The 19,351-nt window shown below is 35.6% G+C and overlaps 4 protein-coding genes and 1 pseudogene across 5 annotated transcripts; 2 read left to right on the forward strand and 3 right to left on the reverse strand.

Moving 5' to 3' along the window:
* Positions 1-206: 206 nt before the first annotated feature.
* On the reverse strand, positions 207-1,255 carry LOC103483556 (protein PROTON GRADIENT REGULATION 5, chloroplastic-like). Its single transcript, XM_008440250.3, has 2 exons — positions 698-1,255; positions 207-607 (listed from the first exon to the last, which is right to left on the reverse strand). Exons 1-2 carry the CDS (start codon positions 974-976, stop codon positions 503-505), a joined length of 384 nt encoding a protein of 127 aa, XP_008438472.1. The 5' UTR covers positions 977-1,255; the 3' UTR covers positions 207-502.
* A 578-nt stretch (positions 1,256-1,833) lies between these two features.
* On the reverse strand, positions 1,834-5,488 carry LOC103483557 (actin-related protein 2/3 complex subunit 2B). Its single transcript, XM_008440251.3, has 10 exons — positions 4,811-5,488; positions 4,549-4,615; positions 4,259-4,466; positions 3,845-4,011; positions 3,530-3,607; positions 3,301-3,433; positions 3,030-3,121; positions 2,869-2,925; positions 2,706-2,754; positions 1,834-2,373 (listed from the first exon to the last, which is right to left on the reverse strand). Exons 1-10 carry the CDS (start codon positions 4,867-4,869, stop codon positions 2,180-2,182), a joined length of 1,104 nt encoding a protein of 367 aa, XP_008438473.1. The 5' UTR covers positions 4,870-5,488; the 3' UTR covers positions 1,834-2,179.
* Positions 5,489-8,603: 3,115 nt separating this feature from the next.
* Positions 8,604-10,499, forward strand: LOC103483558 (uncharacterized). Of its 2 annotated transcripts, XM_008440253.3 has the most exons (3): positions 8,607-9,322; positions 10,042-10,085; positions 10,197-10,499. In XM_008440253.3, exons 1-3 carry the CDS (start codon positions 9,093-9,095, stop codon positions 10,247-10,249), a joined length of 327 nt encoding a protein of 108 aa, XP_008438475.1. In that variant the 5' UTR covers positions 8,607-9,092; the 3' UTR covers positions 10,250-10,499. The 2 variants fall into 2 exon arrangements, with proteins under 2 accessions (XP_008438474.1, XP_008438475.1); XM_008440252.3 differs by lacking the exon at positions 10,042-10,085 and having other exon boundaries at positions 8,604-9,322.
* Positions 10,500-11,629: 1,130 nt separating this feature from the next.
* LOC103483561 (protein unc-13 homolog) lies at positions 11,630-15,604 on the forward strand. Its single transcript, XM_008440254.2, has 5 exons — positions 11,630-12,370; positions 12,475-13,359; positions 13,444-13,887; positions 13,993-14,179; positions 14,294-15,604. The coding sequence occupies exons 1-5, from the start codon at positions 11,810-11,812 to the stop codon at positions 15,265-15,267; spliced, it is 3,051 nt and encodes a 1,016-aa protein (XP_008438476.1). The 5' UTR covers positions 11,630-11,809; the 3' UTR covers positions 15,268-15,604.
* A 137-nt stretch (positions 15,605-15,741) lies between these two features.
* On the reverse strand, positions 15,742-18,962 carry LOC107990327 (protein NRT1/ PTR FAMILY 5.2-like; annotated as a pseudogene).
* Between the last annotated feature and the right edge of the window lie 389 nt (positions 18,963-19,351).

The raw sequence follows: 19,351 nt of genomic DNA on the forward strand, positions 1-19,351 counted from the left end.
TTGTAGGAAGCCTGATTTAAAAAACCAAACGGTTACCAAGCGGAATTTGGATAAGAAAGAACCGATAGAAATGATTAAAAAATCACAGTATATAACAGCATTGTGTATGGCAACTTGGTCTAAGGTTTTTTCCAAATTGTAAACTCTGCTTGAACATGGATTTTTAACAGATTTCTAAATCCTCAATTCTAGAGAAGCTGCATCTCTTTTTAAAGAAAAAAAGGCACTGGAGACTTCATAATATTGATGTGATGGACTGTTTAGGTCTTCAATCATCATCCTTTAGTAAAGATGGCCTATCAAGTTGTGTACAAGGATGAAAATTTTGCTGCCAAACAGAAGAATATGAAAGCAAAAAGACAGCAGAAGGTAAAGAGAACAAATTTCTCCTTCTCCTTGATTAACAAATGACCATACCATACATTTGTGGAAGCTCGGACAAATCTATCAATAATTTAATGCATCCACCGTGATCACAGAAACATGATCATATCAGATCAGATCAAGCAAGGAATCCTAATTTTTCCCCGTTCTTCTTAGCTAACCTAATCAATCCTTGCCTTTGCTTTGCATCAGCTCCTATAGATTTGCAGAACTCAGTAATTATCTGTCCAAAAGGAAAAATTTCAACACAACTTTCTCACTAAACCTATAAAGGACATTAGGACAATTCAAGTGAAGGAGGCTAACTAATTACCTGCGAGTGCAGGGCAATGGCCTTGCCTCTCAACTGATTGAAACGTTTCTTTCCAATAATATTTCGAGCAAGAACAACAACAGGTGCAAATATACCTTTCCCTTCATTAATATTCTTCATCATTGGCCGGAATCTTACCGGCTTTGCAACTCGAACCACGTCCGGGACTGACTTGATCAGCACAATGCTGTTGTCACCACAAACTGAAGTCCCCCAACCTCCATGGAAGGAGGAGGAAAGAGGTTTATGTAGTCCAGTTGCAGAAATTGAAGTTGCCATGAAAAAGGGTGGAAGATCAAAGAGCAATTCTTCTAAGTATCTTCAATGATGGCTGAAGGGTTTTTACCAGCATGCTGAAACTTGAAATGGAAACATTGATGATGGGTTTTGTATGATCTGTGAAAAAGGGATATTTTTGTGGAGTTGTGTGAGAGATTGGATGGAGTTGAGAGAGAGAGAGAGAGAGTTGAGGAGTCATTTTTTGATCCACACAAATTGGTGGCTTGGATTTTTGGTTTAGACGTACATATGGTCCCTATTGGTTTGGAAAATTATCAGAATCTAGACTTCAATTGGCCCTTTTTCCTGATTGCTTCCATCTGTCTACATTTTATCAACCCATTTCATTACAGACGGCATATTCCTAGCCTCTTAATAAATGTTATTTCCGAGGTTATATTTACAAATTTTTTATAGAACCATCCAGATACATTTTAAAATCTAGTCGTATGTGACACTTTCGTAACAATACAAAAGAAAAATGTACACTTTAGTTCATAGGACTGTATGTGTGCTTACAAGTTCATAAGTTCAAATTTTCATTCGTTGGAATGGATATATTATTAGGTGGCTGGGATGAAATGGGTAGCTCCTGTATATGAAGAATAGAATGAAATGTTGGTGTTTTAAATTGGACAATGATGAAATCCAATGTTATAGACCCATGTACAAATACCAAACAACTTATAGAAGAGAGTTTTAATTTTGTTTCTTTTATTAACTTAATTATTGAGTGATGGAATGTAGCATCTTTCGAATTTTATTTGTGCTACCGTATTCTTTGATGAGAAGTACAAAGCAGAAACCTTTTCCTGTTTTTTTAAGTTGCTTATTCAAGTATAACTTGCATTCTTGAGTTGATCTGAAACAATAAATTTTGGAACTGACTTAACAACTCAACACATAAATGAAAATTACAATCAAATTATGAGTAATAGCAATCTTAAACATAGGCTCTTCATGATAATTGATAATTGACAATGGCAACAATTAAGTGGAACTTCTTTTTTTGTTCTAATGGATGCTAAGCTCTAAGCCACCTTGCAAGTAGAAATAAAAGTACTAATCTTGTGGTCATGGTAAAAGAACTCCTCTCCCATAATCTGTATTTCTCGTATTCAGCAACAATATACCTTATTTCCAAAGTTATTCTATTGATGTCCTTGAGATTTAAATATTTCATCTTGTTGCAATATTTTAAATTCAATCACTGCATTTTAATCTGGTGTATTGAATTGAAGAAGAAAACTTTGGGAACTTCAGCCATCTTTGGCGAAACCGTGCAAATCCGGGGATTTTAATTCGAAACCTGATTCTCTTGATCTTCCTACTCAAACTACGGCATTTCTGTTTGATGTGTTTAGTACTAGCTACCAATTTCTTCATATACTTAATGCCTGCATCAGAAATATAGATCATGGAAGACATGAGATAAATAGTTGGTTAGATCACGACTCACCAAAGTAAGGTAATTCTTCTTTTTCCATATGCTGCAAAGCTTGTTTGACTTTACGGATATTATAATCCTTTCAAAACACACTCAATTCAAGATTAGAGTAAAATCTGGTTGGGATCAATCAAAATAAAGATCAGTAGACTTCAACAGTGATGGGTGGGGGGATGGGAGCAACAACTAATGGATGATATTCAATCAACAAACAGAAAAAACCAACACGAAAATGAGAAGACAATGGTATTCCCATTTCTATATTTGTCAAGAGCACAGTACCTTGACCCTTGTTGAGTACAGCAACATCTGAAGATTTCTGATGTAGGATCTAGACATTTGGGAAAATAAACTTAATCATATGACATAGAAACCACATTATTTTCTTTGTTTTAGAAAAATATCTTCTTTCAAATATCACTTATATTTGGAGAGTTGAAATTACCTCAACAAGCCCTTCTAACCGCTTCCTCATCCTTCTCTGGATAAAACCTCTGGTTGTCTGTATGGAAAGTTTACCAAAGATGATACAAAACAGTGTCTTCTGGGGGGGGGGGGGGGGGGAATTGTCAAAGAAGACATGTTTTAGATAGACAAACAGGATACCTTTACATGGTACTTAACATATGCATTAAAGTTCAGCAAACTCCACACTGTATTGTCAAGTCTTTTCCCTTCGACATGGTGCAGAGAAATATCTGTTGACACATTATGAGTTTGAGAGGAGTAGAGTGTCAAAGTTTAGTGATACAAATATCAAGTTGAACTAAGTGACAGCTACTTCCGTTGGTTAATACAAGAGATCTTTTACTATAATAAGACCAATATTGGATTCTTTACTTGTATATAACACACATATTTATAGAAATATATATACCAAAGGTGACAAATCCTCCATTGGTGCTCAATTCTTCTAAAGGTTCGCCTCTCAGTTCTGGAGGGGGTATGGGTGACCAACCGCAGGGAGGCGCTTCTGACCATTTTTCAGAGCTTCCCACATCCATAAGTTCCTATTTCGACTACAGAAATTGTATTATCCAAAATAAAATCATACAGCCATCAAAATAATAAAAACAGATCCCAGCATTACATAGTCAGCAACATACCCGAAAGAAAGCTGTTGCAATGATCACATCTGTATCTTCCTTGAAACGAATTGGGTAGATTATGAGGATCTTTTGAGGCTGAATGCAAGAAATTTGTCTACTATGAGATATGAAAGTGTACAAGATGAATTGAGAGTGGAACTACTATGTCAAAATTTGAAATAGCCCCAATCATGTTTCTCTGTTTTCTCAGTCTGCTAGTATTGTTTGCACAAGAAGGGCTTCACAAAGAACGGACACACTCAATTGAGTCAAATACTCCCACTGTGGATTTCAGAGTTTCAGATTAAAGGGAACAAAATAATTCTGACTTGCCTGCTTGACGACAAAGAATGGTTCCCTTGGATGATATACAAGTTTGATGGGTCTAGAGATTCCTTGAAATAGAGTCGGTGAATTAACATTTCTCAATACTTCTTTCAGCTGAGAACTTATGATCACTGCTTGAACAGCAGCAATGTCTGTAATGATCTTTTCTGACTCTGCAAAATGTAGATCCACATCAAGCAATCAACGTTATGACTTATGAGAAGGCCCACATTTCAATTTGATACTATAGTTATCAGGACTCTCGGGATAGCAGGACAAGTATAAGCCTAAGCACAATCTTCCGGAGATCGTCAAGTAGTAAAAAATTTATCTTTTATTTCTGAAACTATGTAGCATTGACACTAACCTTTTCCATCAACTAGTTTTCTATCTAATGAAGCTGTTCAAGTATGAAACTACCTTCCCCATGCAAAATTTTTGCAGAGTCGATTCTTAGAGTAAGTTCGTATCCTTCTTTTGCAGGTTCAATGATCTCAACAGCATGAGAGAAGATTTGTTTTACCATCTCAACAGTGTAGGGTGAGAGCCCATCAGATAAAAGAACCCCTTGCGACAACAATGGAGTGGCAATTGACAAGTAAATGTGCTGCGGATCCGGTACGGAAGACTACCAAACAATCAGCAAGCCATCAGGACATTATTTCAAATGTTCAACAGGCATAATCCCAGGTGAATGACAATGGCTGTACCTGGATATGGTACTGAACAGAACCATATTCATGCAAGTGATGCTCAATTTCAGTGGGTTTTTCCAAACTGCAATCATACCCAACAAAAACCTTCAAAAGATCTATTTTCCAACACAACATATACAATTTAATGCCTAACGACTAAAACCTATTTAAAGTCTCAACAAAACTCAATTTCTCCCTCAACGAACCCATGGAGTTCAAAGAATTTCAGCATATACTGATGCTCATCAGTTTACGTACACGTGAACTTGTTTCTCACCTGTACAGTTTAAGGAGGATCTCCTTCAAAGCTGGTGAAGCTCTTTGAAAGCATGCCATCCTCACAAGAACAAACAGCCTTCTCTACGTTCTTTGTTTTCATACTACATGAGAAGAAATGACTCCAATACATATGCAGTGTACACCTTCCCCCGTCCTTTTTGCTTGAGATAATGACATTATGAGTAAATTCTAAGCTCCACATCCACTCAAAGTTTGGTAACAATGGACGCAACCTACCCATTAGACCATTACCATATCTCTTTTTGTCAGTGACTTATCTATAAAGCAATTATAAGAATTACCCATTTGATGTTCTCCACTTCCTGAAGAACCCTTTGTTTGGTGGCGCTGATTGAAGTTGATTTTGCCGCTAATCCGCGAGCCCTATTTCGAGTTTTAAGTGGGTTTTGCTTCAATCTCATGCAATCGTTTTGATAGACGTAAGTTCGGAAATTCCATGAAAGCAACAATCTTTTTAAGTTCCCTTCTGGATGAGAGGCTATATAAAAGGAGGATGCAATAATTGATTACTTCCATTAGAACTGGGTCGGTGGTTTAACCTTCTTTTTGGATTTGTGCGCTTCCTCTGGATTTCAAGCCTAGGTTTTTGCAGAAAGTTTTTTTCTTTTCTTCTTTCAAATAAGAAAAAATCACCCCTATAGTTAAACTCTTAATTAGATCACTCTTGTAATTTGCTATTAAAACTTTGATATTCATATGTTGACATCAATACTTAAATCATTGGTTTCAAATGCTTCTTAACAGTGATGTTGAACCCATCCCTTTCACAAACATGTCGATATATTTGTTCTTTAATATGCATCAAATCTTGATCTAAATTCCTTTTGACTATATCAAAATTACTCTAAGAATGATGATCAGAACATTAGAATAAATTTTATGAAAATCAACTTTACTAGACAAATAATTCTTGACAAAATTATTGTCCGTAGAATCACACCCATACATCTTATAAATTGGTAAACTTAATAAAAAAAAGAAAGAAAAATTATACAAAATACTCGTGAATTTATCACACTCCTTAACTTTGTTATTTATTTTAATTACATCCTAAACTTTTAATTTCATCCGTACATTAGTTTTAACTTTTAAAATAAATGGTAAAAAATAGAGTATTTGACAAAATATTTACACTTAGTAATAATAATTAATTTATTAAAATTTTCGAAATAGAACTATATAATTTGTTTTAGTTTTGTTTGATGGAGTTAAAAGAATTTGTTAAAATTTTCTATCTTTCAAAATATTTTATTTAATTATTTTATAACTAGAGGTTTTCAAATTTACTCTTCCATTCTAAAATTTCTTTTTGAACCTTAAATTCTCTACCTAATGACCCTCTAGTTTAAAAAAAAGATCTAAAACATATTTGTAAAAGATAAATGTAAAATTTTAATCTTGATTTTAAATGTTTTATCAAAATTTAATATTTATTTAAAAATTTCAATATTTTTTACATTTTGGTTCAATTTTAATTTTGTGTTTATATATCTCATAAATGTAAATTTTCGACAAACTACAAAGAAGTAGATTACGTACCGTTAAACAAACTTATGGAATATAGTTTGATCAAATTAAAACTTTAGAGATGTATAATTATAATAAACTTGAAAGTTAAGAGGTGTAATAGTTCAGAAGTGTTTTGTGCTATTCTTTTTTTTTTTTAAGATTGATTTTAACACGTATGGGAGCAATTCTATTACACAGTAACTTTGTCAATAATTATTTGATTTATAGGTAATTTAAATTTCATAAAATAAAATTATTTGAATGTTCACAAATCTTTACACTTAAAATTGATTATGATTATCATAGAGTTAAAAGGTGATTTAGAATAGTTAGAGATCACATATTTGAGTGCAACTCCAGAATTAAGTATTTTTAGTGTAATATTGAGATTAGTTTAATATTTGATTCCATAATTACAAAATAAAATTTGATTTACTTAAAGGTGAGTCATCAAACAACTAGGGAGTGGAGATTTGAAAGAAAAGAATATTAAAGGGTGGTAAAGGGGGAAAATTATGAAAACAAAAATTAAGAGAGAGAAATAGAGTGCTAAAACAAAAGTTAATATTAAAAAGAGAATTTAATTTTTAATTAAGGGAGAAAAAAAAAAATCAAAGGCAGAGAAATATAAGAGATGCCCAAACATTTTGGGGGACAACAACTTCAATAATCATAGAAAAAGTTTGTTAAATGAAATACATTGTAAAAGAAAAAGGAGCATAGTATTATTATAAAAGGACATAGCCTAAAGGTAGTTTAGAGAAAACATGAAACGCTAGACAAAATTTATAGACTATGTGAAGAAGCTTAAGAAAACCCATGAAAAAGCTTAAAAGGAGTTTAAGAGAACTCGTGGAGAGAGCCTAAAGTGAGTTTAGAGGACTTGAAGGAACTCAAAGAACCCATAAAAGAGTTTAGTAGGAACTGAAATGAGCTTGTGAGGAGCTTAGAGGTAGCTCAAAGAACCCTCAGGAGAGCCTAATGATAGCTTAGATGATTCGTGTAGGACTTAGAGGTTGCTTTGGAAGACCCATCAAGAGTTTAATATTAGCTTAGAAAACCTTGAAAGAGTTTAGTGGTAGCTTAGAGCGGGAGAGTCTTGGAACAGCGTAGAAGCCTCGTGAAAGAGCTTAGAGAACCCAGAAGGGAGCCTGATGGAGCTTGAGAGGAACCATGAGAAGGATCTATTGAGAAATTGAGTGATTGATACACTTAAGCAATAAGCACCACCTCAAGTGGTGACGGTGTAACTATCAAGCAAATACTAACTCATTGATTTCAAAAATTAAAAGGACAATTATGAGCTCAAGTGTCCTATACACATTAGTATCTTATATAAATGACTAAAAAAACATAGTCGAAGATATGTCTAAAACCCAATATTATTTCAATTGTCAAGTTACTCACAAATTTAAGACTGACTCGAGCATCAAAGTGTGTTTGACTTTGCCTATAAAAGAAATTGCAAAGATCTTGAATTTCTAAAGGAAAAAAAAATTGCAAAAAAGTAAATATAAATACAATATCTAAATTCTTTACTACGTAAACATCTAGATATGTATTCCATTTTATACTCAGATAAATCTAATAAACTCGAATACATAAAAACTCATTCAAATAACTATAAATATAGATTTAGATAAGCTACCTCTTTGACCTAAAACATCTTAATTATTTATAATTACATAAAAAATATGTTATCGATAGTTGAATTGGTTAATTCACCACGTCTTATCATATTTTATATAAATATACTAATTCTCCCACCTAACATAAGTAGTGTAAATATAAAAATAAAAAGGAAAACAACTAATTAAATTACAAAAATGACCATAAGATTGACATAGTCATCCTCCAACATATTCATTCATATGTTGTTGTATATGATGATAAAAATGGGAATTTGGCAATTAATGGGATTACTAAGAACCCAATAATTTAATTGGAAAGTACTAAATAAGTAATTATGGTCCAAAAAACAAACAATACTGACGACATGAATTAATATTAAAATAACATTAATGTATATAATGTATACAGATGTGATAACCGACAGTTTATGAGCAACGAATTTAACGAACACCCGCCATCGGGACCCGCATATGTCTCATCCATTCTTAATTCTATCCAATTTTAGCCGTCCGATTCCACACCATTATTCGATATCACTATTGGCCAATCACAACAAAGTAAACGCCTTCGTCTCTCTTTCTTTCTTTTAATTGCTTTTTATTTTATTTGTTTTTGCGCGATCTGTACAACGCATCACTTCATAGCAAAATTCACAATTTTTATTTTTGAGTTAGAATTTCGTTCCGTTATGTTATAGTATGAAATCCCCACTTTTTTATTTTTTAATTTTGAAGATCTTTTTGATTTGGGTTTTGGTGTGGACTTGAGTTTCTGTCACTGTCTTCGGAATCTATCTATTCTAATCCCTTTTTTTGTTGTTGTTCATAGCTTTGTTTGCTTGGAATTTTAGATCGGGGGTTTTACTTTCCGATAAGGGTTTTTTTTTTTTTTTTTTTATGGGGTTGTTGGGTTCATAAATTTTTGAACCCGCGAGCGTTGACCCAGTTGCGAAATCGGAGTTTCCCGAAAAAAAATTTCATTTTCTTTTTCATTGGGGTTCAGATGAAGTGGATTTCTGAGATGAGTCGATTCAGAAATCCCAAATCTGGGTCCGATTTTTGGTGTAGTTGATAGGGTAAATTTTCGATTGGATTTGTAGTTAGCGAGAGTTTTGAACTATGGATGGCGATTCTAAGGATGTTAATGGCTGTAAAGAGAAGACTATGGACTCTGCAGCTGCCGGAGAAGTTGGGGATCACAGTAACGGCGAAGAATACAGTGAATCGAATGCCCTATTGCCGCCGCGCCGCGGTGGAATGTCGAGGAAATTGAATAAGCCGAGGATGAAAGTTCGGTGGAATGATAGTAATGGTAATAACCTAGCAGAGATTTTGGAGTTTCAACCAAGGTAGCTAAACAGTCTTTTTTTCCCTTTTTGGTTGCATTTTGATGGTTTTTTTGGGCATGTTTTTTTGTTGTTTAGGGAAGATGGGTTCACTGTTCTTGTTCTCTTTTTTTACGTTTAGAGCATTAGAATCTGGGACTCTGAGTCGCGGTTTATATTTGAACTCGAGATGTTGAAGAAGCTGTAAGTTTCCATATTTGGGAACTGACACTCTGGATTTGGAACTTTGGAACTTGAGTTTAACTCTTTTCACAGTCTTCTTCTAGAAATCCGGTTTTGTAATATGCTGCCTCATCATGAATAGAGCTGATCTCTTATTTTGGCTTTTTCTAGTTCATTGATGACACTTGATTGTTAGGAAAATGCTATTCCAAGCATAGCTTAGTTGAAAGGGCACTAATTATCCTCTCAAGAGTTGATGATTCAATCCCCACCTCAATAATTGTTAAGCTCAAAAAAGAAAATTAATCGTCACGTCTACAAACTTCTCTTATCTCTGCATTGGAGCTTGCATATGTTTCTTTAGCATCTACTTGAAGTGGCTTGGATGGTTTGTACTTCATTTTTGGTGATGCTTTCTGACATAATTGGTTGTGTTCTTAGACTAAAGTTTTCAAGTAGATGAAGTCTATTTTGAACATGATGAATGGTGTTGTGGATTGCGAATTTCATTGCTTTTAGATTTGTCATTTATTTCGGTCTTTCTGTTGTCTGTTGTACAGTGACGTGAGCGACTCCGGTGACGAGGAGGCTGATTCTTGCAGCTGTATAATTATGTAGATTATTACATCAGATATTAGTATATAATGACAAGAACAATGTGGTTGCTTTACGACTAAACTGATAATAATTGGAGATGTTTCTGACTGTATACCAGATTGCTGTGCTACTACAACGACTGCCAGAGACGTTCAAAGATCGGTTCAATGATATGTTGTTACACCACGCAGTTTCTCGCGATGTGTCCCAGTGACATCTTGTACTGTTTCGGTTTTTTCAAATTAGTAAGATGACCTTCCAGGTGACAATATACTATATGGATGATGATCATATATATTGATATTATTAAGTGAAACATTCAGATTAGTTGAGCTTTTGACAGTGCAAATATACATTGTGTAATGCCAACACTTGGAATTTTTCATATACTCATCATGAATTCTAGAGCTTCGCTTCTCCACCTTTTCCCTCTGTGGTTTATCTCTCCCGATATCGAGATTTTGTGAATGTTCTTGTTATATAATAAGAAACTCAAAGAACCATGTGTTTCCAACCTTTCTATGATTAAGAGTGTCTCAATCGCCTTTCTAAGTGGTTCAAACACATAGAAAACTCAAAAAAGTCGTCGAGCGGTAAATAAAATAACTATATGTTCTTTTAAGTTAAAGCTGTAAGATTGAGCAGATATATTGTTCTACTGTATCGATCAAAGAGACAAACTTTAAACTTCGATTTTGTTGTATTAGTTAAATTACACACTTAAAATAGCTATACTCTTACAGAGTTTCAATTACACCATTCAACAGTTTTCTAGATAAATAATGACCAATAATGAGCAACTATCGAACAAAATTACAAAACAGCATATGTAACCTGACATTTAGCTTTATTTTGTCATCTTTTATGGGATGGTCACTCTACTCTTTCCTCTTTTATGATGGATTCATCATTTAAAGTAATACACAGACATAAATATAGAAAGGGGTTGTAAATTCAAAATTGTTATGTGATGTCACTGATCTTAACTAATACGAACATGAAAACTGAGAATTCTTTTCCTTCCTAAATGATACCAATATATTAAGCATTAATAAAAATGAAGTGTCTCTTTTGTTTTATTTCATGAAAAATCTTTTCTTTTTAGTTTTACAGCTCTGACTTGGTCAGTACCTGGTCGAACTGTTTGTGCCAATGAATAATAGATAAAATTGTTTGTTTGATTTGAAAACTAGCTTTTAAAAAAAAATGATAGAATCAATGCTCGAAATTTCACCATTCTTTTATGATTGGATCATTTGAGGACTTATTTTGCAAAAATGGGTAGCAGTTTAAGATAATGCAGAAAATAGATAGAATTGTGAAAGCTATGGATATTTTTAGCAAAATCCTGTATTAATGCATGAAGCATAGAAATGAAAAGAAAAAGACAACTTGATTGAGTTGCAAGAATTAATGGCTGTTTAATCCGGCCATGTCCTTGTTTCTCGTATAGTTGTTGTGATGGAGAAGGTTGGATCAGCCACATCTATCTCATGTTGTCCTCTGTCAAATAACTAACAAAAGAAAGAATCACCATTCAACCTCTGTCACCATCAAATCTCCTTAAACCTCTCTGTTTTAAGAGAAATGTTCGCCTCATCTTCCACTTCTCTCCCGTTGAATATCTAAGAGAAGGAAAGAGGAAAAAGGAAAAAAAAAAAAAAAAAAAGAAGAAGAAGAGAAAAAGAAACAGAGGAAGAAGTGAAATTGGGATCGTTCCAGTCCTCCCAAATGGGGCACAGCCACAACGTCCGCCGTGAGTCCTTGTCAGGTCACTTATCCGTGGCCCGACCGGACTACCACGTCGACGTTTTCGAGAACGATCTGGTATGGCCCTTCAACAAGCTCGACGGAATTGACCGTGATAACGTCCGTGAGACCGCCTACGAGATCTTCTTCACGGCTTGCCGCTCCTCGCCGGGCTTCGGAGGTCGGAACGCTCTCGCATTTTACTCCTCTTCTAATAATGACAATGCCGATGGCGCCTCGGGCCCGAAGCCTAATGGGGTTGTGATGACACCCACTAGTCGGATCAAACGAGCACTTGGGTTGAAGATGTTGAAGCGGTCGCCATCTAGGAGAATGTCGTCCGGCGGAAATAGCGGTTCGAATCCATCTTCCCCTAGTTCTCATTGTTCCAGTGGGTCGAGCCCTGCTTTGTCGTATACTTTGCCGTCACCAAGACCGCGCCGGCCAATGACGTCGGCTGAGATTATGAGGCAGCAGATGAAGGTTACAGAGCAGAGTGATAATAGGCTTAGGAAAACTCTCATGAGGACTCTTGTTGGCCAAGTACATTTCTTCTTTCATTTCTAATTTCTTCGTAATGTGTAATCTTTGTGCTTGTGTTTAAAAGCTTCTGGCTCTAGTTGTAACTTTTTGCTTACTATGAACAGATGGGAAGACGAGCGGAGACCATAATTCTTCCATTGGAGCTTTTAAGACATCTAAAGCCATCCGAATTCACCGACGCAAATGAATACCATTTATGGCAGAAACGACAGTTAAAGATTCTTGAGGCAGGGCTTCTTCTTCACCCTTCCATTGCACTTGATAAATCAAACACATTTGCAATGCGTCTTAGGGAGATCATTCGTGGGTGTGAATCGAAGCCGATTGACACTGGGAAAAACTCTGACACTATGAGAACGCTTTGCAATTCTGTTGTGTCATTGTCTTGGCGCAGTGCTAACGGAACTCCAACGGATGTGTGCCATTGGGCGGATGGTTTCCCTCTCAACATTCACATCTACATTGCTCTTCTTCAAGCCATCTTTGACGTCAGAGACGAGACACTAGTACTTGACGAGGTAGACGAACTTCTCGAGCTAATGAAGAAGACATGGTCAACGTTGGGAATCACTAGGCCAGTTCACAATGTATGTTTCACATGGGCATTGTTCCAACAGTATGTTGTGACAGCACAGCTTGAGCCAGACCTTCTATGTGCTGCTCATGCTATGTTGGCAGAGGTGGCCAACGATGCCAAGAAGCCAGATCGTGAAGCGGTATATGTTAAGCTTTTGTCATCAGTGTTGTCATCGATGCAGGGTTGGGCAGAGAAAAGGTTACTTCATTACCATGATTATTTCCAGAGGGGGACGGTTGGTCAGGTAGAAAACCTTCTTCCCTTAGCCTTATCTGCATCAAAGATTCTAGGTGAAGATGTTACCATCACAGAAGGGGCAGGGAAAAACGAGGGAGATATATTGGTGGTGGATTCTTCTGGTGATCGTGTCGATTACTACATCCGATGTTCAGTAAGGAATGCGTTTGCCAAGGTTCTCATCTCATCCATTATTAGCTTTAGTAATCATATTTGTTCAATCATTTAAGACATTCATTACAATCTCACTGCAATTTAGGTACTTGAGAATGGGAACCTCAAGGAAGTAAAAGGTGAGGTGAGCGAAGCTTTGCTTCAGTTGGCAAAAGAAACAGAGGATTTGGCATTAAAAGAACGGGAAAGCTTCAGTCCTATACTAAAGAAATGGCATCCAACAGCAGTAGGAGTTGCGGCAGTTACATTGCACAATTGCTATGGTACTATGTTGAAGCAATATCTAGGTGGTGTTTCTACGTTAACGAGCGAGACAATAGGTGTTTTGCATAGGGCCGGAAAATTAGAGAAGGTGCTAGTTCAAATGGTGGTCGAGGATTCTGCTGATTGTGACGACGGTGGCAAGGCTATTGTCAGAGAGATGGTTCCTTTTGAAGTTGATTCCATTATAATGAACCTCTTAAAAAAATGGGTTGATGAGAGGTTAAAGAAACAAAAAGAGTGTCTTAGCAGAGCAAAAGAATCAGAAGTAAGTGAGAACAGTGATAGTGTCCTTCCAACTTGTAATAAAGCTTCATCTTTGAATTTTATTTGGTATCAGCAAGTAATCTTTTTCAATTTTTTTTTCTTGCAGACTTGGAATCCAAGGTCCAAAACAGAACCATACGCGCAGTCGGCTGTGGAGTTGATGAAGCAAGCTAAGGAAACTGTGGAGGAGTTCTTTGAAATTCCTATTGGAGTTACAGAAGATTTGGTTCAAGACCTAGCTGCTGGTTTAGAGCATATCTTCCAAGACTATATCACATTTGTGGCATCATGTGGTAACAATTACATATGTTATTATTACATTAGTTTATTTTCTTGTTTATCCTCAAAGCATATGCTTGTACCAATTGTGAAACATGCTTCATTTTCTTAAAACTCATTTTTTTCAGGTTCAAAACAGAGTTACCTCCCACAGCTTCCTCCTCTAACCCGGTGTAATCGAGATTCGAAGTTTGTCAAGTTGTGGAAGCGAGCCACTCCTTGTAGTGTTGTTGGAGAAGATATGAATCATATTGGTCCTCATGAAGCTCATCATCCACGACCGTCGACCAGCCGTGGAACCCAACGCCTATACATTCGCCTAAACACATTGCATTATTTATTTTCTCACCTACATTCACTTGATAAAGTTCTTTCCCTTTCTCCTAGAGTCACTCCTCCTACCAGCAACCGTTTTAGCAGTTCTAGATCTTATAGCAACTCATCTTCTTACTTTGAACTAGCCAACTCAGGCATTGAAGCAGCTTGTCAACATGTATCAGAAGTAGCTGCTTATCGTCTGATATTCCTTGATTCAGCTTCAGTCTTTTATGATTGCTTGTACGTGTGTGATGTAGCGAATGCACGGATTCGACCAGCATTACGAGTGTTAAAACAGAACCTTACCTTATTATGTGCAATTGTAACCGATAGAGCTCAGGCCTTAGCAATGAAAGAAGTAATGAGAGCCGCTTTCGAAGCATTTTTAATGGTTCTTTTAGCCGGAGGATCATCTAGGGTGTTTTATCGCTCCGACCACGAGATGATTGAGGAGGATTTTGAAAGCTTGAAAAAGGTATTTTGTGCATGTGGAGAGGGATTGATAGCAGAGAATGTCGTTGAGCGTGAAGCCGAGCCAGTTGAAGGAGTGATAGCATTAATGAGCCAAATTACTGAACAACTAGTGGAAGATTTTAGCATTGTAACTTGTGAAACAAGTGGAATTGGAGTTATGGGTTCTGGACAAAAGCTACCTATGCCTCCAACAACAGGACGATGGAATAGAGCCGATCCAAACACCATCTTACGAGTTTTGTGCCATCGGAATGATCGACCCGCTAATCAATTCTTAAAGAGAACATTCCAATTAGCAAAAAGAAAATGAAGCAAATCTTCTCTTGTACAAAGCAGAGAGAAAACAGAGGGAGAGACAGAGAGAGACAGAGTATGAGTGTGTTTTGTGTATATACCAACTTTGAATGAAGTTTGGGAAAAATTGAGGGAGGCACATTGCATACATTTTACAAATCAAAAGTTCCAAAGAATACCAAGTCATTGATTTGGTGGTTGGGGAGAGAACAATTGGTTGCATTTCCTTTTATTTCATATCTCAATTAACAAAACTACCTCTTCCAAAGAAAGAAAAAAAAGAAGAAAAAGAAAAAAAAAAAGAAAATGAAAAAAGATACAGCCAACATTCTTTAAAACATATCCATATATTCCTTTCCTTTTTTCATTGTTTAATGTTTAGGTGAAAACCAAATTCATATATTTAGTGAAATGAAAAGCAAAATCTTCAAATGTAACTACTACTACTACAACAACAGCAACACCAATATTACAATTTTAATGACATTAATGAACCAAAACAAATGTATTTGTATCTTATAACTTTGTCTTAGGCTCTTTAGCTTGATTGTTTTTTGTTCATTATAAAGTGCCGATATTCTTCATGTTTTCTGCTACCTGATCATTAAACTTACATATTTTCCCACTCATCTATACACAATCAGGAACTTAATCTCCACGTCAATCTTCGTTAGTCGACTGACGGTCCAAAGACCATTTATGAACTACACATTACAACTAAAAATCTTAGCTTCATATTTCATACTGGCTGTTGGTGGCTACTGATTTCTTCTTCTTGAGTTCATCAGTAAGCAGTTTGATGGAATCTGAGACTTCAGCTTTGTAAAGATACAATTAGGAAATGAGAAGAAAGAGGAAGAAGTTAACAGCACTCATAACTGCAAGTAAGGCATAGAAGTAATCAAGATGAGAAGCATTCAAGTTGTTCAAAATCCATTCTTTGCCTTGTCTTTTGGTAATCTCAGAAACTTTTGAAACGATAAGACTACTGAGGAAGTTCCCAATTCCAAGTGAAGTCATTGCATAAGAAGTGCCTAAACTCTTCATGTTTTCTGGTGCTTGATCATAAAAGAAATCCAGAACAGCTACTTGAATAAATGCTTCTGCAAATCCTGTGAGGATGAACCGAGGAAGAAGAGTAAAAATGGTTAAGGGAAGTACTTTTTGTTCTTGTGGTGATGATCCATTTTCTCTAGCAGCAACATCAAAGTCTGTGCTTTTCCACTCTTGATGCCACTACCATTACCAATACACGACAAATAATTCCAATTCCCTTTCTTTGTAACATTGTGATTCCCCTTGGATTTTGTCACTCTTTGCATTATCTTCACAAATATCCTGTTCCAACAATCAAAATAACTAAATTAATAATGAGGTTAACCAAGCATTACTTTTTCCAAAAATGATCGAGTCATGGCTATAAAAAATGGAAAATGGACAAAAATCGTGTAAGAACAGAACATTGAACAAATTGATTGCTGTGTTGTGTAAGGATATTGCCTTGAAAGAAAAATTTTAGTATCGTCTTGGTGCTACTTGTCTCACACCTGTTGCTCTCTAAGGATAACACAAACACCCTTCTTAAATGTGAAAAAGAACTATGATTTTTTCTTTTTGGCATGCGGTCACAGTTATCCATATCAAACAGGAAAACAGGAAAAACAAAGTAAAAAGTAAAAGAAACAAGAATTTAGTAATATAGAGAAAACCTGTCATAGATGAGAATGGAGAAAAGCATGGAGATGGTAACAAAAACATTTAAACTATCAGGAGGTATTTTGAAGTGGCTGTCAATGCTTCTATCCAAAGTGGTTCCTTGTTTGATGAAAAGGGTGTGTGTTTGTGCCATTATTGTGTTTGGAATGAAGGTGCATATCAGAATTGGTATCATTCGCAGCATTTGTTTTGTCTCTTCCACTTCTGTCACTTCCACTTCTGTCACTGAGCACAACCTCCATGGACCTCCTGAATCTCTTCTTATAGCAGCCTTGTTCAGAAACCTACATATTATATAAATTTAAAAGTAAAAGAACCTTAGATGTAAATACACATAACTAAATGGAAGACTAAGAGCCTATTTGGATTCATATATATATGAATCGATACAGAGATTTACGTGGTTCACTAATAGTGTATTTGCTAACAACAAAAGAAGAGAAAATATTAGATTATAGAATTAGATGGGCCATAAGGGTTAGAGGGTTTACACAATGCTCTCCCATGCACGTAATATCGTAAATAAAGAAAATAACACAAAAAAGTCAATCCAAAGAAACTCTATAAACAGCGATTAGTGCAACCTCAAAGATGGAGTGGAATCAATTTTGAAAGTTCCAGGCTTGGAGTAGTGTTGAATCTCAAGCTCATATAGTTGATTTGGGTCATTAGGAATAGGAAGTCTCCAATTCCAAGCAGCAGCAACAATGACACTAGCCATTGTAGTAAAGGGGCTTCCACTGGGGAGCCTATGCCTATAAAATGGAGTGCCAACAACAAATATGATGATAGCAACTCCAATGCCAATAGTGGGAATTCCATATCCTAAGCTCCACCCAACATTGTCCTGAATGTAAACCAAAATAGTAGAGGCAAAGAGAATGGCAGAGTAAACACTAAACAACCACCACTTGAAGAAGAGTTGAAGAAGGATAGTTTTTGGGCCTTCTCTTTCGGATCACAATGGTCAAATTGGTCAGCTCCCATCGTCGAAATGTTTGGTTTGGTCCCGCCTGAGGCAATCACCAACAAGTAGAGGGAGCCAAAGAACACTGCAAGCTGTAATTTGGAGGCTTGCTTGAAGTTTTGTTTAGTAATGGGTTCTAAACAGGGTGGGGGCTTTAAGCTTGGCACTGACACTGCTAGTGTTAGAAGAGACATTGCCTGCGGTATGTACAAACATAAACATCAAAGGCAAGAGGTTTGATTAATTCATTGTATGTAATTTTACCAAGATTCAAATAAAATGAAATCCTTACCAACTTGTTAAATAAAATCAGAAGGTATGCTTTTAGTAGCAATTATGACACTGTATACTTCATCTAAAATTTCTTTTTAATTTCTGCTTTTTTAGCAGCTTTGAGTATCATCTTTTTCGATCCCGAACAAAGGTAAAAAAAAATCAAATCTTCATCCTCATAAAAGTTATACCACAAAAGTTCATACAAACATACCGTAAGCCAAATGAAGGAGGAGATCAAGAAGGTCCGATAGCGGCCAAGATGAGCATCGGCTATGTAAGCCCCAAAGATTGGCATAATCCAAATGGCTCCATTCCAATTGGTGACATAGTTAGAGGCAGTGACAATGCGTTGATGCAACTTGGTGGTCAAATATATGATTAAATTAGCAGAAACTCCATGGAACACAATCCTTTCCAGTAGTTCATACACTGTAAATAATTCGAACAAACGTATATGTCAACTACTGCTAAAAGCTATGATGACAAATTATTTTGAATTGGATAGTTTACCGATAATGAAGAAACATGCTTTCCAAGAGCCGGTTTTGGAGCGAAGAAGAGGTCTGCCTTTGAGATCAACGGTTCCATCTTGGGTGTAACTGTCAATGACACTTCCTTGATATGATCTTGATGTGTTGTAGTTGTAAGCGTCGTTAATGGAGTTTGCATATGTGTAATACTTCGTTTTTAGTTAAAAAAAGGTTAATGTTGAGCAACGAAAAAGTAAGTATAACCATCACTTCATATTCCATCGCTAAACGAAGGGTCAAAGACAATAAAGGAATAATCTTTACCCACTTCCACCAATCCTACACTAAACCCAAACTTATCCAAAATATATATATATATATCATCTTTTTTATATGTTACAAAGTAAATTTAATTATTATAGTAATATATTATATGATCTTTTGACATTAAAAAAAACACCCACTAGTGCAATATAAAAAAAAATGAAGAACAAAAAAGAGAAAAGAAAAGTAGAACTACTTTATGCCTCTATTTCATAGTCTAGAAAATGATATTTAAATTTTAGTTCCTTTAACATATGCTATATAAAATTTCAACTTTGTTTAGTATTTCTATGACTTTTAATTATAATATATTTTATTCACACATTTTATTAAATGTATATTTTAAT

The sequence above is a fragment of the Cucumis melo genome, chromosome 6, assembly GCF_025177605.1.
Source record: "Cucumis melo cultivar AY chromosome 6, USDA_Cmelo_AY_1.0, whole genome shotgun sequence".
NCBI lineage: Eukaryota > Viridiplantae > Streptophyta > Magnoliopsida > Cucurbitales > Cucurbitaceae > Cucumis > Cucumis melo.

Excerpts from the sequence above, each read along its gene's own strand:
- LOC103483556 (XM_008440250.3), bottom strand. The coding sequence starts at position 976 with ATGGCAACTTCAATTTCTGCAACTGGACTACATAAACCTCTTTCCTCC. Across the intron at positions 608-697 it reads CCATTGCCCTGCACTCGCAG|ATAATTACTGAGTTCTGCAA; the intron begins GTAATTAGTTAG and ends CCTTTTGGACAG.
- LOC103483557 (XM_008440251.3), bottom strand. The coding sequence starts at position 4,869 with ATGGCATGCTTTCAAAGAGCTTCACCAGCTTTGAAGGAGATCCTCCTT. Across the intron at positions 3,608-3,844 it reads CATTCTTTGTCGTCAAGCAG|CCTCAAAAGATCCTCATAAT; the intron begins GCAAGTCAGAAT and ends TCTTGCATTCAG. Across the intron at positions 3,122-3,300 it reads TGGAGGATTTGTCACCTTTG|ATATTTCTCTGCACCATGTC; the intron begins GTATATATATTT and ends ATGTGTCAACAG.
- LOC103483558 (XM_008440252.3), top strand. The coding sequence starts at position 9,093 with ATGGATGGCGATTCTAAGGATGTTAATGGCTGTAAAGAGAAGACTATG. Across the intron at positions 9,323-10,196 it reads ATTTTGGAGTTTCAACCAAG|ATTGCTGTGCTACTACAACG; the intron begins GTAGCTAAACAG and ends ACTGTATACCAG.
- LOC103483561 (XM_008440254.2), top strand. The coding sequence starts at position 11,810 with ATGGGGCACAGCCACAACGTCCGCCGTGAGTCCTTGTCAGGTCACTTA. Across the intron at positions 12,371-12,474 it reads TGAGGACTCTTGTTGGCCAA|ATGGGAAGACGAGCGGAGAC; the intron begins GTACATTTCTTC and ends TACTATGAACAG. Across the intron at positions 13,360-13,443 it reads TAAGGAATGCGTTTGCCAAG|GTACTTGAGAATGGGAACCT; the intron begins GTTCTCATCTCA and ends ACTGCAATTTAG.